This window comes from Heterodontus francisci, chromosome 26, assembly GCF_036365525.1.
Source record: "Heterodontus francisci isolate sHetFra1 chromosome 26, sHetFra1.hap1, whole genome shotgun sequence".
Lineage (NCBI taxonomy): Eukaryota > Metazoa > Chordata > Chondrichthyes > Heterodontiformes > Heterodontidae > Heterodontus > Heterodontus francisci.
In genome coordinates, this window is record NC_090396.1 from 14617406 (window position 1) to 14636146 (window position 18741).

Here is an 18741-nt window from a genome sequence, read left to right on the forward strand (position 1 = left end):
CCTCATACATTCGTAGTTTCCATTACTAAGATTCAGGACCCTAGTCTCAGAATCAACTACGTCACTCTCATTACTCTTTACTCGATGTCCCTATTTATAAAACCAATGATGCTGTTGGCCTTTTTATGCCTCTATCTACCTGCACTTGTAGTTTCAGGGAATTATGTATATAACCCCCTAGGTCTCTCTGCTCATCTCCACCCTTCAGTGTCTTTTCATTGAATTCATTCTCCTTTTTCTAATGCTTTTTCCTCCAAAAATGGCTTACCTCACATTTCTCTACATTAAGTTGCATCTGCCAGCTGCCTGTTCATCCCATTAACTTATTTGTATTTTCCTGACGTTTCTCGGTCCTCCTTGATGTTTGCCAAATTTCCTACTATTGTATCATCAGCAAATTTTGAGATTGTGTTAGAAAATTCCCAAATCGTCCACATATGCCAGGAACAAAGGCGGAGCCAGTATTGACCCCTGGGGTGCACCATTTTCCAACCCTTCTCCAATCCAAACCATGCCCATTTACCTTAATCCTTTGTCTCCAGTTTTTTTTTATTCATTCATGGGACGTGGGTGTCACTGGCTGGGCCAGCATTTATTCCCCATCCCTAATTGCCCTCGAGAAGGTGGTGGTGAGCTGCCTTCTTGAACTGCTGCAGTCCATGTGGGGTAGGTGCACCCATAGTGCTGTTAGGAAGGGAGTTCCAGAATTTTGACCCAGCGACAGTGAAGGAATGGCGATATAGTTCCAAGTCAGGATGGTGTGTGACTCGAAGGGGAACTTGCAGGTGGTCGTGCTCCCATGCATCAGCTGCCCTTGTTCTTCTAGTTGGTAGAGCTCGCAGGTTTGGAAGGTCTGTCTAAGGAGCCTTGGTGTGTTGCTGCAGTGCATCTTGTAGATGGTATAAACTGCTGCCACTGTGCGTCAGTGGTGGAGGGAGTGAATGTTTGTGAAAAGGGTGCCAATCAAGCAGGCTGCTTTGTCCTGGATGGTACCGAGCTTCTTGATCGTTGTTGGAGCTGCACCCATCCAGGCAAGCGGAGAGTATTCCATCATACTTCTGACTCATGCCTTATAGATGGTGGACAGGCTTTGGGGAGTCAGGAGGTGAGTTACTCACTACAGGATTCCTAGCCTCTGACCTGCTCTTGTAGCCACAGCAATTATATGGCGACTCCGGTTCAGCTTCTGGTCAACGATAACCCCCCAGGATGTTGACAGTGGGGGATTCAGGGATTGTAATGCCATTGAATGTCAAGGGGAGATGGTTAGATTCTCTCTTATTGGAGATGGTCATTGCCTGGCACTTGTGTGGCACGAATGTTATTTGCCACTTATCAGCCCAAGTCTGGATATTGTCCAGGTCTTGCTGCATTTCTACACAGACTGCTTCAGTATCTGAGGAGTCACGAATGGTGCTGAACATTGTGCAATCATCAGCGAACATCCCCACTTCTGACCTTATGATTGAAGGAAGGTCATTGATGAAGCAGCTGAAGATGGGTGGACCTAGAATACTACCCTGAGGAACTCCTGCAGTGATGTCCTGGAGCTGAGATGATTGACCTCCAACAACCACAACCATCTTCCTTTGCACGAGGTATGACTCCAACCAGCAAAGAGTTTTCCCCAATTCCCAATGACTCCAGTTTTGCTAGGGCTCCTTGATGCCATACTCTGTCAAATGCTGCCTTGATATCAAGGGCAGTCACTCTCACCTCACCTTATCAACTAACTTTCTCTATGCGCTGCTACGTTTCCTCTTACACCATAGGGCTGAATTTTTCCAACAAACCTCTTAGGAGACACCTTATCGAACAGCTTTTCAACATCAAAATAGGTGACATCTACGGCATTCTTCAGGCACGACTTGCCTTTCACAAGATCCATGCCTCCTGCCCTCAACTAACCCATGCATTTCCAACTGCTCATGAATTTTAGCTTGAATTGTAGATGTTAAGTTTGCCCACAGCTGGCTCGAGACTAACTGGTCTGTTGTCAGCTTGTTTATCCTTCTCTCCCAGTGTTACATCGGTAGAACTCCAGTCTCTCTCCACAACATGCAACAAGCATTCCCTGGAACTCAAAACATTGCTGTGAAAGATTTAAGGAGACTTACCTCTTCCCTGTGTATTCTGGACAAGTAGTTGACAAATAGGTTCTCAGGACCAGGAGGCTGTAAGAGGCAAATAACAAGGTTTGGAGCCATAATCCTGTAATTGGGGATATTTAACATTATTTCCAACATATTATATTTAACATTCCTTTCCCGATGGCCTCGTGGGTTAGGCACTGACCAACGTGATGCTGATTCAGGACAGACTAGATGGTCCTAGATCCCTGAGGGAAACTGTCTGGAGTTGACCCTACCCAGTGCAAAACTGGTTTCTGTGTCCCTGAGTTAGGGAAGAAGGAGGAAACCTAAAATTTATTCAACCAGTACAGGAACCAAAGTAGCCCTTCAAGCCTGCTCCACCATTCCATTAGATCAGGACGAGTCTATACTTTGCCTCTCCACATTATGTTGGGTACCTATCAATACTTACTGCCAAGGCTCAAAGTGAAACATTGGCCACTTGGGTGAGCTACAAGAAGGCAATTGTCACATTGACAGAATCCTCTTCAGCACACAGTCAGTGCCTTTGAGGGGTGAGCGGCAAGAATCCTGCTGTGGTCCCTCTCTCCAGCGAGAATAGTTTCATATGAAGTTTAATATTGTGAATGTTGGAAGCACTAAATTGGCAGCAAGAGTGTGCATCATGTAGCCTCACCTCTGCATCGTCCATGGCCGTGCTCGTGGTGGTCCCATCCACAGATGGGCTCAGGCTGGTGGAGGCATCGTGATCCAGGGTGGCAATGAGGACCTGGGCAGCCACCTCCACCAGAGGCTCCCGGTAGTCGGAGAAGAGGAGGTGATTGTAGGGAATGCCATATCCCACAGGGTCGTACGCACACACAATGTTCAACAGTGACGTAAACAATGGCAGCGCATGCCTGAAACACAGCGGTCAACCACAAGCAAGTTAGAGACTGTACAAAGCAACTAATTGTACAAAGTGAGTTTCTAAATCAGAACTACTGCAACATGCGGAAATAAAGGAGGTAGAACCTACATAGAGGCCGGGATTTTACTGAGTTCCCGACGTCGGGCTCCATGGCGGGGGGCCGGAAGATTGTTCTGTCAGCGGCCAGCCACGGAGCCTGAAGCTGGGAGTGCCGGGCCTGATCTCACCGGCTGCAGTGAGGCTCCGTGGCAGGCCTCCCCGCCACAGGGCGACGGGACCTGGACTAACATATTTAAATTAATGAAGTGAATACATTTACATAAAATCAACAGCAATCTTACCTTCAGGCTGCGATCTTTTGAGCAGCGGCCGGCACTCACGCACCTTCATTTTCCCGTCCAGGGAAGCAGGTGCCACCGTGGTGGGGAAAGAGGGAATCTTATGCTTTTTATTGCAGTGGGCGGGGTGGGGTGGGAACAGGCTCTAATGCAAATTACTAGTGTAGGGGAGACCTCTGCACTTTGGTTTCGGGGGGTGGGGGAGATCGAGTATTGAAGGTAAGTGTTTCGGGGCAGAGGGAGAGGGCAAATGTTGAATTTAATTGTTATTGGGGCCGGAGGAGAAGGAGCAATAGATTTATCGGCAGTACTTTGGTGGGGGGGATAGCCCTTTAGAAATTTAAATGACCCGGCAGGCCTGAATGACCTTTAAAAACAGCATCAGCGCACAGGCGACCCTACCAACTCATTATCCTGAGCTGCTGCAAGGAAGATTGCGGTGGCATGGAGGCCCGTACATTCAGGCTGCCACTTTTTCTGCCTGCCACCATGGGGTCAGAAGTAATTAACTTCTAACAAGGTAATGTAACCTGATAAATTACTGCTCCATTAGAGTCAACAAGCAACACAAACTCACAAATTCCCAGATCTCCTCACAGCCTTGATCCTGACAAGGGCACTAGTGCTAAATGTCGGAGGTGAGCCGAGGATAGCTGCCCTCAATAGCAAGGCAGAATTTGACCAAGTGTGTCAGTAAGAAGCCCTGGAGAATAGGAGGTCAGTAGGGGCTCAAGGGGGAAACTCTCTAGTGGCTGGAGTCATACCTGACATGAAGAAAAATGGTTGTGTTAGAAGTTAATCATTGCAGCAGCAAAACATTATTGCAGGAATTCCTCAGAAGTATCCTTGGCCCAACCATTTTTTTATATTCGCTCATGGGATGTGAGCCAGCATTTGTTGCCCTTCCCTGATTGCCCATGAGGAGGTGGTGGTGAGCCGCCTTCTTGAACTGCTGCAGTCCACGAGAACGCAGATGGGGCCTCGGGTTTATCTCATTTGATTGACAGCACCTCCGAAAGTACAGCACTGGAGTGTCAGCTTCGATAATCAGCTTAAATCCCGGAGAGGCAAGACAGCTAACAACTGAGCCACAGCTATCATCTCAAAACAGCCGAATGGAAAAAACCCTTGGTGATTACCAATTCCTAATATGGGGTAGGTAGTGGTGGGGGGGGGGGGGGCAGGTCACTGAGCCCATTACATCCACTCCCCACCACAGTCACAGTCCCGAACACTCTGAAATTCGTTCCCCCATCACTTTTTAAGATCAGGACGGGATCTACGATACATGAGACTTCAGAAAACGGGAACAAGATTTTTAAAAACCCGCAGCAGCCAGGAATGTCACACCATCCTCATAACAGTTTGAATCTCCTTTTTCTGCCCGATCCTCACCTGTTTTCTGTTGAGCAGAAGAACTGGACCCAGGGGTTGAGAACATTCCCCTCGGAGGTGGGCGAGAGGTACACAGCCTCGGAGAAACACGTCAGCAGCAGCTTCAGCAGCTCCGTCCTGTGAGGGTGAGAGAGCCCAAGCTTTAAAAACACAGCAAACCCAAGTCACCCTTTGCTCCATCAGTGTTAGCAGGGCGCAAACTTCTGATCAGAGCACTTACATAGGATTTACAGAACAAAACAGGCCACTCGGCACACTGGACAGTGCCGGTGTTTCTACTCCACACAAGACTCCTCCCATTTTAATTACATTTTTCCCATCCCATCCCATATCCCTCTATTCCCCTTAAATAGATCATTGCTCTCTGCTTCAAGCACTCCACATGGCAGCGAGTTCCATATTCTCACCACTCTGTGTAAAGAAATTCCTCCTGAATTCTAGATTTGATTAGTGAGCAACTATCTTAAGATTTAAGCCCCCTTGTTCTGGACTCCACAAAGTGGAAACAGTTTCTCCAGATCGAACCCCTTCATAAAAGTGACCATGAAACTTTTCGATTGCTGCAAAAACCCATCTGGTTTCATTACTACCCTTTAGGAAAGGAAATCTGCCATCCTTACCCGGTCTGGGTCTAGATGCAACTTCAGTCCCACACTAATGTGAATGATTCTTAACTGCCCTGTGAATTGGCCTAGCAAGCCACTCAGTTGAATCAAATTACCCACAATGGTTCAAGAACATGGTCCATCAACACTTTCTCTGTACAACGAGGGATGGTCAATAAATAACGCCTTGCCAACAACACCCACATCCCAAGAATGAATGATAAAAAAAGCCTCACCAAGCACACTGCTCTCCAAGTTTTGCTTTAGTGAAATGGCCTCTGCTTTACCAAAATAACCAAAACAGTAAGTTTGCTGACCTCAACCAGAGCAGGAAGTTAGGGTGGGACCGACAGGCAATAAGATCTCCAGTTAATGCCTGCTCCACTCCCTGCCTACTCCGGTCAAGTCCAGTCGCTGCCCGCTCTCGTCAAGTACGGTCACTGCCCTCTCCAGGCAACTCTGCTCCCTGCCCGCTCCGGTCAAGTACAGTCACTGTCCGCTCTGGTCAAGTACGGTCACTGCCCGCTCCGGTCAAGTATGGTCACTGCCCGCTCGAGGCAACTCTGCTCCCTGCCCACTCTGGTCAAGTCCAGTCACTGCCCACTCCGGTCAAATACAGTCACTGCCCACTCCAGTCAAGTACGGTCACTGCCCGCTCCAGTCAAGTACGGTCACTGCCCACTCCAGGCAACTCCGCTCCCTGCCCACTCTGGTCAAGTCCAGTCACTGCCCACTCTGGTCAAGTTCAGTCACTGCCCGCTCCAGTCACGTACGGTCACTGCCCGCTCCAGGCAACTCTGCTCCCTGCCCACTCTGGTCAAGTCCAGTCACTGCCCACTCCAGTCAAGTACGGTCACTGCCCGCTCCAGTCAAGTATGGTCACTGCCCGCCCGAGGCAACTCTGCTCCCTGCCCACTCCGGTCAAGTCAAGTCACTGCCCGCTCCGGTCAAGTCCAGTCACTTCCCGCTCCGGTCTCTGGTCAAGTCCGGTCTCTGCCTGCAGGGGATTCCATGAGCATGTGGATGATGGGCTTCAATCAAACCAAAACAATACTTTACATCGTGCAGCACTGCAGCTGTGTCCTCACCTGTTAAGGTCATGGATGTAGCTGTGCGGTGGAGAATGGGCAAAGCCTACCCCAGCTTCCCAGATATACTCGCAGCTGTCAATACAGTGAAGGTCCTCGGCAGTATCCTGAAGGGAGGTGAATAAGATCAGCGAATCAGCAATAAAACCCTACACAACATTTGAATTTGTTAAGTGTGTCCAGGATAGTTTTCTGAAGCAGTGTGGATGGCCCTACTAGAGAAGGGGCTACACTCGACCTCCTCTTAGGAAATGAGGCTGGGCAGGTGGTTGATGTGTCAGTGGGGGAGCACTTTGGGACCAGTGACCATAACTCTATTAGCTTCAAGATAGTTATGGAAAAGGATAGGACTGGTCCTCAGGTTGAAGTCCTAAATTGGGGGAAGGCTAATTTCGATGGCATCAGAAAGGAACTCTCAAAAGTTGAATGGGAGAGGCTGTTTACAGGTAAAGGGGTGTCTGGCAAGTGGGAGGCTTTTAAAAGTGAGATAGAGTGTTCAGGGCCGGTATGTTCCTGTTAGATGGAAGGGCAAGGCTGGCAAGTTTAGGGAACCTTGGTTGACGAGGGATATTGAGGGTCTAGTCAGGACAAAGAAGGAGGCATATGTCAGGTATAGGCAGCTGGGATTGAGTGAGTCCATCGAGGAGTATAGGGGATGTAGGAGTACACTTAAGAAGGAAATTAGGAGGGTGAAAAGGGGCCATGAGATTTCCCTGGCAGATAAGATAAAGGAGAATCCTAAAAGATTCTATAAGTATATTAAGAGTAGAAGGGTCGCTAGGGAGAGAGTAGGTCCCCTTAAGGATTAGTGTGGTAATCTATGTGTGGAGCCACGGGAAATGGGCGAGGTCTTAAATGAATATTTCTCGTCCGTATTTACCGCGGAGAAGTTCATGGAAGCTAGTGAGTTCAAGGGAGGGAACACCAATATCCTGGAGCATATCAACATTAAAAAGGAGGAGGTGTTGTAAGTTTTGAAGCGCATTAAGGTGGATAAATCCCCAGGGCCTGATCAGGAGTATCCTAGGATGCTATGGGAAGCAAGGGAAGAGATTGCTGGGGCCCTGGCAGAGATTTTTGTATCATTGTTAGCCACGGGTGAGGTACCGGAAGACTGGAGGATAGCTAATGTTGTGCCTTTATTTAAGAAGGGCAGCAGGGATAAGCCAGGGAACTACAGGCCGGTGAGCCTTACATCAGTGGTGGGAAAGTTATTGGAAGGGATTCTGAGAAACAGGATTTATATGCATCTGGAAAGGCATGGTCTGATTAGGGATAGTCAGCATGGCTTTGTGCATGGGAAATCATGTCTCATGAATTTGATTGAGTTTTTCAAGGAGATGACCAAGAGGATTGACGAGGGCAGGGCGATGGACGTTGTCTACATGGACTGTAGCAAGGCCTTTGACAAGGTCCCGCATGGTAGGCTGGTCCAGAAGGTTCGAACACATGGGATCCAGGGTGAGCTAGCAAATTGGATACAAAATTGGCTTGGTGATAGGAGGCAGAGGGTGGTAGTGGAGGGTTGTTTTTCAGATTGGAGGCCGGTGACCAGTGGTGTGCTGCAGGGATCAGTGCTGGGCCCTCTGTTGTTTGTCATATATATTAATGACTTGGATGTGAATGTAAGGGGCATGATTAGTAAGTTTGCAGATGACACCAAAATTGGTGGTATAGTGAACAGTGAAGAAGGTTGTCTAAGGTTACAACAGGATATAGATCAACTGGGAAAGTGGGCAAGGGAGTGGCAAATGGAATTTAACGCAGACAAGTGCGAAGTGATGCATTTTGCAAAGTTAAACCAGGGCAGGACATATACAGTGAACGGCAGGGCCCTGGGGAGTGTTGTTAAGCAGAGAGACCTTGGGGTGCAAGTACATAGTTCCCTGAAAGTGGCAACACAGGTAGACAGGGTGGTGAAAAAGGCGTATGGCATGCTTGCCTTCATCGGCCACGGGCATTGAGTACAAGAGTTGGGACGTCATGTTACAGTTGTACATAACGTTGATTAGGCCGCATTTGGAATACTGTGTGCAGTTTTGGTCGCTGAACTACAGGAAAGATGTGATTAAGCTAGAGAGGGTGCAGAAAAGATTCACAAGGATGTTGCCTGGTTTGGAGGGCTTGAGTTATAAAGAGAGAGATTGGATAGGCTGGGTCTGTTTTCCCTGGAGCGAAGGAGGCTGAGAGGGGACATGATAGAGGTGTATAAAATTATGAGAGGCATAGATAGGGTAGATAGCCAGAGTCTGTTTCCCATGGTAGGGTTGACTAAAACTAGAGGGCATAGATTTAAGGTGAGAGGGAGGAGGTTTAATGGGGATCAACGGGGTAAATTTTTCACACAAAGAATAGTGGGTATCTGGAATGAGCTGCCTGAGGAGGTGGTGGAGGCAGGAACAGTAGTGACATTTAACAGGCATCTGGACAGGTACTTGAATGAGCAGGCATAGAGGGATTAATTAATGGAATTAATGCAGGCAGGTGGGATTAGTATAGATAGGCATTATGGTCGGCAAGGACGTGGTGGGCCGAAGGGCCTGTTTCTATGCTGTACGACTCATGACTCTATAACATCCACCACATTGCACCCTCCTTCCCTTTACCATCATTAATGAAAAATGTACTTGTGTTCAGCAGTCAGTGAGGTATGTCAGTGCCCGGAATGGGGCACATTCCATATCAGACACCCAGTGTCAGCATCAAACACCCATAGTGCAGATTAGATAGAGTAAGACTTCCTCTATAATGTCCCATCAAACACTCCCAGGACAGGTACAGTATGGGTTGGATAGAGTAAAGCTCCCTCTATCTACACTGTCCCATCAAACACATTTGGTGTCAAAATTTACCGATGACCCTCCAAACGTTATTGTGGATTCTGTTTCCCCTGCTGTTTCTACTCGGACATTCCACATTCTAACCTTCTGCAAAAAATATCAGAACCTGATGATGTTAATAGATTCTAGCATTTTCCCTACGACTGATGTTTGACTAACAGGTCTGTAGTTCCCCGTTTTCTCTCTTCCTTCTTTCTTAAGTAGTGGGGTTACAATTGCCACTCTCCAATCTGCAGGAACCATTCCAGAGTCTATAGAATTTTAAAAGATGACCAATACATCTACTTTCGATACAGCCACCACTTTCAACACTCTGGCATGTAGATCATCAGGTCCAGGGGATTTATTTACTTTAAAAACATAAGAGCATAAGAAATAGTGGCAGGAGTAGGCCATTCGGCCCCTCAAGCCTGTCCCGCCATTCGACAACATCATGGCTGATCTGTCCCAGTCCTCAACTGCTCTTTCGGGCCTACTCTGCCTAACCCTCGACTCCTTTAGATTTCAAAAATCTATCTAGCTCCTCCTTAAATACATTTAGTGACCTAGCCTCCACAACCCTCTGAGGCAGAGAATTCCAGAGATTCACCACCCTCAGAGAAGAAATTCCTTCGCATCTCAGTTTTAAACGTGTGCCCCCTAGTTTGAGATTCCTCCACTAGTGGAAACATCTTCTCAACATCTACCCTGTTGAGCCCCCTCTATAAGATCACCTCTCATTCTTCTGAACTCCAATGAATAAAGGCCTAACATGTTTAGCCGTTCTTGATAGACAGCCCCGACATCCCAGGAATCAGCCTAGTGAACCTTTTCTCATCTGCCTCCAATGCTAGTATATCCTTCTTTAAATACGAGGACCAAAACTGTACGCAGTACTCCAGGTGTGGCCTAACCAACATCCTGTACAGTTGTAACAGGACTTCCCTATTTTTAATCTCTAACCCCCTAGCAATAAAGGCCAAAATTCCATTTGCCTTCCTAATTACTTGCTGCACCTGCATGCTAACCTTTTGTGTTTCATGTACAAGAACACCCAGATCCCTCTGTACTGTTCCGAAGAAGGGTCACTGACCCGAAACGTTAACTCTGCTTCTCTTTCCACAGATGCTGCCAGACCTGCTGAGTGAATCCAGCATTTCTTGTTTTTGTTTCAGATTTCCAGCATCCGCAGTATTTTGCTTTTATTATCCCTCTGTACTGTAGTATTTTGTAGTCTTTCTCCATCTAAATAATAATCTGCCTTTTTATTCTTCCCACCAAAGTGGATGACCTCACACTTTCCCACATTGAACACCATCTGCCAAGTTTTTGCCCACTCACTTAACCTATCTATATCCCTTTGCTGATTCTTTGTGTCCTCATCACAACATGCCTTCCCACCTATTTTTGTATCGTCAGCAAATATGGATACACTACACTCTGTCAGTTCCTCTAAGTCATCAATGTAGATAGTAAATAGCTGAGGCCCTAGGACCGAGCCTTGTGGCACCCCACTAGTTACAGCATTCCAACCTGAAAAAGACCCATTGACCCTGACTCTCGGCCTGCTGTGTGTTAGCCAATCTTCAATCCATGACAACACATTAACCCCAATACCCTGAGCTCTTATTTTGTGCAATAACCTTTTATGTGACACCTTATTAAACACCTTCTGAAAATCCAAATACCCAAATCTACTGGTTCACCTTTATCCACTCTGCTTGTTATATCCTCAAAGAACTCTAACAAATTTGTCAAACATGATTTCCCTTTCATAAAACCATGTTGACTCTGTTTGATTGCATTATATTTTTCTAAATGTCCTGGGATTTCTTCCCTAATAATGGACTCTAGCATTTTCACAATGACTGATGTTAACCTAACTGGTCTGTAGTTTTCTGCTTTCTGACTCCCTCCTTTCTTGAATAGGGGAGTCACATTAGCGGTTTTCCAATCTGCTGGTACCCTACCAGAATCCAATGAGTTTTGGTATGTTAGGACCAATGCCTCCATTATCTCTGCAGCCACTTCTTTTAAAACCCTTGGATGCAGACCATCAGGTCCTGGCGACTTGTCTGCCTTTAGTCCCATCAGTTTGTCCAGCACCTTTTCCCTTGTGATAGAGATTGTCACAAGTTCCTCCCTCCCATTTACACCTTGTTCATCTATTACTGTTGGGATGTTTATAGTGTCCTCCACCGTGAAGACCGATGCAAAATATTGGTTTAAATTATCTGCTATTTCCATGTTCCCTGTTATTAATTCCCCATTCTCATCCTCTAAGGGTCCTACACTTAAACAACTCTCTTCCTTTTAATAAACCAATAGAAGCTCTTACTGTTTGTTTTTATATTTCTTGCCAATTTATTCTCAATCAATTTTCTCCCTCTTTATTAGTTTTTTGTCATCCGCTGCTGGTTTCTAAAAACTTCCCAATCCTCTGGCCTATCACTCATTTTCGCCGTTTTGTACGCCTTTGCTTTTGATTTGATATTCTCCTTAACTTCCTTTGTTATCCACAGGTGTTCACGTTCTCTTCGAGTCCTTCCTTCTGACCGGAATAAATGTTTGCTGAGTGTTATGAAATTAAGTCCCATTAATTTCTCTAGTACTTTTGTTTACTAATATTAATATCTTGCAGTTTCTCATTTACCCTAGTCCCTTGATGCTCCATTATTTCTGGGAGGTTTTTAGTATTTTCCTCCGTGAAGACAGACACGAAATATTTGTTTAGTTTCTCTGCCATTTCCTTATTCCCTATTATAAATTCTCCTGACACCGCTTATAATGGATCCACATTTGTTCTTGCTAATCTTTTCCTTTTTACGTACCTATAGAAGCTTTTACAGTCTGTTTTTATGTTTCCCGCTAGTTTACTCTCATTCTAATTTCCCTTTCTTAATCTTTCTCTTGGTCCTCCTTTGCAGAATTCTAAAATGCTCCCAATCCTCAGGTTTACCAATTTTTCGGCAACTTTATACACCTCTTCATTCGATCTAATACAATCCTTGATTTCTTTCATTAGCCACGGTTGGAACACTTTTCTTGCTGGTTTTTTGTGCGTTAAAGGAGTGTATTTTTGTTGTAAACTATGTATTAGTTCTTTATACGTTAGCCATTGCCTGTCTACTATCATCCCTTTTAATGTAGTTTCCCAATCCACCATAGCCAATTTGCCCCTCATACCTTCAGTTTGCTTTGATTCAAGACCCTAATTTCTGATTGAACTACATCACTTTCAATCTTAATGTAAAATATTATGGTCATTCTTTCCTAAAGGCTCTTTTACAAGATTATTAATTTGCCCTTTTTCATTGCACAATACTAGATCTAAAATAGCCCATTCTCGAGTTGGTTTAACCACATACTGCTCTAGAAAACCTTCTTGCATACGTTCCAAGAATTCGTCCTCCACAACATTAGTATTAATTAGGTTTACCCAGTCTATATGTAGATTGAAATCCCCCATGATTACTGTATTACCTTTATTACACGCACCTCTAATTTCCTGATTTATACTGTGATTTACATTACCACTGCTATTTGGTGGCCTATAACCAACTCCCACCAATGTTTTCTGCCCCTTGCCATTTCTTAGTTCCACCCAAATGGATTCTATGTCTTGATCTTTAGAATTCAGGTCATCTCTCACTGCAGTACCAATGCCTTCTTTAATTAACAGAGCTACCCACCTTTCCCAACTTCCTGTCCTTTCTGAATGTCTCGTACCCTTGGATATTCAGGTCCCAGCTTCCTTGTAGCCACTTCTCTGTAATGGCTATCAGGTCATACACATGAATTTCTATTTGAGCTGACAATTCATCTGTTTTATTGTGAATGCTGTGAACATTCAGATACAGAGCCTTTAATTCAGTTTGTTTACTGTTTTTGTAAACTCTGGCTCTATCTGCTGACACACTCTTAAGTTTGCAATCACTGTCCCTTCCTGCCATATTCTGATTATCATTACCTTTATTGCTGCCTGGATCTATTGCCTTGCCATTTCCCTTTGAGTTACTCAATCTTCCCTTACATGATCCCTTCCCCCCTCTATTTAGTTTAAAGGCCTCACTACTTCCCTACTTATATGACTCGCTGGAACACTGGTCCCAGCACGGTTGAGCTGAAGTCCGTCCCAAAGGTGCAGCCTCCATTGTTCCCACTATTGGTGCCAGTGCCCCATGAGCTAGAACCCACTTCTCCCACATCAGTCTTTGAGCCACGCATTCATCTCTCTAATCTTATTTACCCTATGCCAATTTGCACATGGTTCAGGTGATGATCCAGAGATTATTACCTTTGAGATTCTGCTTTTTAATTTAGTGCCTAGCTCCTCATACTCCCTATGCAGAACCTCTTTCCTAGTCCTATCTTTGCCATTGGTACGAGAGCTCCCCCTCCCACTGGAAGTTCCTCTCCGGCCCTGAACAGATGTCCCGAACCCTGGCACCGGGCAGGCAACACAGCCTTCTGGACTCTCGTTCTCGGCTGCAGAGAGCAGTGTCTATCCCCCTGACTATACTGTCCCCTTCAACCACTACATTCCTTTTAACTCCCCCCACCCGAATGGCTTCCTGTACCATGGTGCCATGGTCAGTCTGATCATCCACATTACAGTCCTCGCTCTTGTCGATACAAGCTACAAGAACCTCGAACTTGCTGCTCAATTGCAAGGCTGAGGCTTCTCCACTCCCACCTTCTCAATCCCCTTACCTGTCTGACTCGCAGTCACACCCTCCTGTCCCTGACCAGTGACCAAATCAGACCACCCTATCCAAAGAGGTGTGACTGCCATTGACTGACATTATTTGTAAGTAAAGGGCTGCAAAGGAAACCCGACTCGAGTCCAAATGCCAGACCCAGAAGCCCGACCCGATCCAACCCGTCACATGTCGTCGGGGTCGGGTCAGGTAGCAGGCCTTTACATCAGTACATGGGTAAAAGCCAGCTACCCGACCCGACCCCGACGGGACCCGATGACACGTGTCGGGCTTCCGGGTCCAGCATTCGAGCTCGGGTCGGGTTTCCTTTGCAGCCCTTTATTTGTAAGCTATGATTCGGTGAGTATGACTATGTCAGGCTGTTGCTTGACTAATCTGTGGGACAGCTCTCCCAACTTCGGCACAAGCCCCCAGATGTTAGTAAGGAGGACTTTACAGGGTCGCCAGGGCTGGGTTTGCCGTCGTCATTTCCGGTGCTTAGGTTGATGCCAGTTGGTCCATCCGGTTTCATTCCTTTTAGAGTTTTCTCTCGCGGTTTGGTACAACTGAGTGACTTGCTACCCATTTCAGAGGGTATTTAAGAGTCAACCACATTGCTGTGGGTCTGGAGTCACATGTAGGCCAGACCAGGTAAGGACGGCAGATTTCCTTCCCTAAAGGACATCAGTGAACCAGATGGGTTTTTACAACAATTGGTTCTGCTTTTAACCAGCTTCGTTGTCATGCTGCCACATGCCCTTTAAAGTCACGAGACTTTCAACAAGCTTCCTATTCAGCACTTTAACAAGTGCCTTTTGGAAACAGTTGGTTAAATCAATAATTAACAGGGACAGCCAGACTAGCAGGTTTCAATCAGGGGGATGCAGATGGCTTCACAATCTTTCAGCTGGAGAAGGCAAAATGGGCCAGAGTTCTTGCTCCTGATCCCGGCTGAAAAGTGCATGGAAGTGATGCACAGCATAGCTGAAGAGCCTGCCGACACTTGCTACCTGGATTCACACAGAAAGAATGGAGACTTGGAGTAGTATCAGGGACTAGGGTACTGTTTTCTTTAAGTGTTGTTCTTGGGATGCCAGTAACACTGGGAAGGCAATAAGAGTCAAGTGGAGTCACATGTGGGCCTGACCAGTTAGGGATGGCTTTACAACAAACCAACTCTTTCGTGTCCAGATTTATTCAACTCAGTTTAACAATTTGCCATAGTTGGGTTTGAACTTGGGCTGCTCATCCACTCCATAACCATTAAACTACCGTGCCCTCAGTGCCAAACTGGAGATCAGTTCAATGAAATACAGGGGATGCTTTGACCTCATGCCCGTAAGATTCAATCTGTGTAAAGCAGTCACAATCATAATTAGTTTTATTCAGTCTACCAAACAGGAGGGAGCACCAAAACCCAATATACTGGAGTGAGAGAGCGAATAGCAGCAACAACATGCATTTATACAGCACCTTCCACAACCTCAGAATGCCCCAAAGCTTATCACAGCCAATGAAATACTTGTGAAGAGTACTCACTGCTGTGATGTAGGAAATGCAGTAGCCATTTTGCACACAGTAAGTTCACACTTTCCCAGAAACAGCAATATGATAATCACCAGTTATCTGTTTTAGTGAAGTTGGTTGAGGGATAAATATTGGTCAGGAGCCCGGGAGAACACTTTCACAAATAGTGCCATGCGATTCCCTACATCCATCCAAGAGGGTAGCTGGGCCTTCAGTTCAACGTCGCACCCAATAGATGGCACCTCCGACAGTGCAGCACTCCCTCAGTACTGCCCCACCGACAGTGCAGCACTCCCTCAGTACTGCCCCACCGACAGTGCAGCACTCTCTCAGTACTGCCCCACCGACAGTGCAGCACTCCCTCAGTACTGCCCCACCGACAGTGCAGCACTCTCTCAGTACTGCCCCACCGACAGTGCAGTGCTCCCTCAGTACTGCACTGGAGTGTCGGCCTGGATTTGGTGCTCATGTTTCTGAAGTAGGACTTGAACCCACAACCTTCTGACTCAGAGGCAACGTGTAGCACTTCTAACTTAGATTTAAAAAAATACCAGAGTGCATTAGGGAATAGATAAAAGAAATAAAGAATGTACTTTGAGCTAAGGAGCAGAGATCAGTGGGGCCGGGAACCAAAAAGTGGTTGAATAGATGGGTTTTCAGTGAATGTTATAAGGTGGAAGGGGCTGGGGGGAGTGATGTGATGTCCCAGAGAGCAGGGACAAAGCAGCTGAAGGCATGAATGGAGCAAAGGGGCAGAATTGGCTGAGGTCAGAGTGAGGGAAGGAATGTTAAGTCCAGGGATATTGCAGGACATGGAGAAATTTGAAGACAAGGACCAAGGTTTTAAATTCAAAGCATTTGGCGAGGGTGGGTGGGTGGGGTGGGGTGGGGTGGGAGTGGGGGTGGGGTGGGAGTGGGGTGGGGTGGAACGAAGGGAAGTCAGCGAGAGACACAAGTACTTAAGGTAAGGATAGGTTACAGATTCTGCAGGGCAGCGAATGACAGCAGGACGCCAATTTGGAAGTGCCGAAAGTGTGCAGGGGTTCAGTGACACCAGAGCAAGGTTGGAGATAGGTGGGTAATGGGTAGCTTGGTGTTGGACAGGAATATGGAGTTTAAAGTTCAGCTCCAAGAGAAACAAGACACCAGTTTTCACATGGTCCAGTTCAGCCTGAGTGGCCAGGGTCAGGGGTCAAGGACGGGATTAGGTTCAAGGGTCAAGGAGGGGAGTGGGGTCAGGGAGGGGAGTGGGAACAGGGAGGGGAGTGGGAACAGGGAGGGGAGTGGGGTCAGGGAAGGGAGTGGGTCAGGGAGGGGAGTGGGGTCAGGGAGGGGAGTGGGGTCAGGGAGGGGAGTGGGGTCAGGGAGGGGAGTGGGGTCGGGCAGGAGAGGAGTGTGGTCAGGAAGGAGGTAAGGTCAGTAATCGGGGAGGGGTGAGGGGTCAGGAATGGGGACTGGGGTCAGAGAGGGGAGTAGGATCAAGAAGGGGAATAGCGTCAGTGGCCAAGGAGGGGTAGTGCGATCAGGGGTTTGGGAGGGGAGTGGAGTCAGGGGTCGGGGAGGGGAGTCGGTCAAGGGATGGGGAGGGGAGTGGAGTCAGGAGTTGGGGAGTGGAGCGGAGTCAGGAGTTGGGGAGGGGAGTGAGCCAGGGAGGAGGGTGGGTCAGGGAGGGGAGTAGGGTTGGGATCGGGACTGAGGTCAGGGGCCATGAGTGGGGTTTGGGAGGGAAGTGGGTCAGGGGTCAGGGAAGAGAAGGGAATTTTAGTGCAAAGGGCCCAAAGAAGATGCAGTCAGTATCATCAATATTGGCATACCTTCGTCAAGGCCTGTTATATGAATTAAGCACGTGGTGACTGTGACAAAATAGGGGAATTTTTATTTTGATAGTAGTCTTTTAAAATAGCTAGCATTAGAATAGAAACTCACATAATCACAGAATTATTACAGCATGAAGGAGGCGAAACTTCAAAATGGAAGCGTGGAGAAGAGTTATCTACGGGATTTGCAGGGTACAGAAGCTATTTTCCAGGTGGTAATGAAATGAAAGCTGACTAAAGCAGCAGAGAGGGATCTGAACACTGTGGGAACACATGCCCATGAGCACAATGTCCAATAGTCCCCAGCAGTGTCCCTTTGTCAAGGATCATGAAATCCTCCATCCAAAATCCCAGTGCTCATCAAACTATGGACTGACTCTATCTTTATTCTTTTGACGTATCGTACTGAGTACCTTGCTGTGTCTGACTGCTACTATGTTATTCAACCTATAAATAAATCTATTCATTCTGATCAGGCATATCTTTTACTTTCCAAAAGAGCAAATTGGCTGGTAAGAGTGCAGTTGATATAGTTTACATGGATTTCAGCAAAGCCTTTGACAAGGTCCCACATGGGAGACTTATCAAGAAAGCAAATGCACATGGGATACAGGGTAACTTGATAAGATGGATTCAAAATTGGCTTAGCTGTAGGAGACAGAGTGTGATGATAGACAGCTGTTTTAGTGACTGGAAGCCAGTGTCCAGTGGCGTACCACAGGGATCTGTGCTGGGTCCCCTATTGTTTGTCATTTATATAAACGACATAGATGACTATGTGGGGGGTAGGATCAGTAAGTTCGCGGATGACACAAAGATTGGCCGAGTGGTTAACAGTGAGGTTGAGTGTCTTGGGTTACAGGAAGATATAGACGGGATGGTCAAATGGGCAGAAAAGTGGCAGATGGAATTTAACCCTGAAAAGTGTGAGGTGATACACTTTGGAAGGAGTAATGTGACATGGCAGTATTCAATGAATGGCCTGACACTGGGAAGTTCCGAGGAACAAAGGGACCTTGGCGTGTTTGTCCATAGATCTCTGAAGGCAGAAGGGCAGGTTAATAGGGTGGTGAAAAAGGCATATGGGACACTTGCCTTTATCATTCGAGGCATAGATTACAAAAGCAGGGAGGTCATGTTGGAGTTGTACAGAACTTTGGTAAGGCCACAGCTGGAGTACTGTGTGCAATTCTGGTCGCCACATTATAGGAAGGATGTGATTGCATTAGAGGGGGTGCAGAGGCAATTCACTAGGATGTTGCCTGGGATGGAACATTTAAACTATGAAGAGAGGTTGGATAGGCTTGGGTTGTTTTCGCTGGAGCAGAGAAGACTGAGGGGTGACCTCATCGAGGTGTACAAGATTATGAGGGGCATAGACAGGGTGGATAGGGAGCAGCTGTTTCCCTTAGTTGAAGGGTCAGTTACGAGGGAACACAAGTTTAAGGT

At 46.8% G+C, this 18741-nt stretch overlaps 1 protein-coding gene across 1 annotated transcript in view; it reads right to left on the reverse strand.

The window, feature by feature from the left end:
• LOC137384186 (protein HID1) overlaps positions 1–18741 on the reverse strand; it is a 181151-nt gene that overhangs the window by 93855 nt on the left and 68555 nt on the right. The window contains exons 5-8 of the mRNA XM_068057826.1: positions 6430–6536; positions 4737–4853; positions 2770–2992; positions 2118–2174 (exon numbers count right to left, since the gene is read on the reverse strand). Of these exons, the coding sequence (XP_067913927.1) occupies positions 2118–2174; positions 2770–2992; positions 4737–4853; positions 6430–6536 (504 nt within the window). The remainder of the gene's footprint in view (positions 1–2117; positions 2175–2769; positions 2993–4736; positions 4854–6429; positions 6537–18741) is intronic.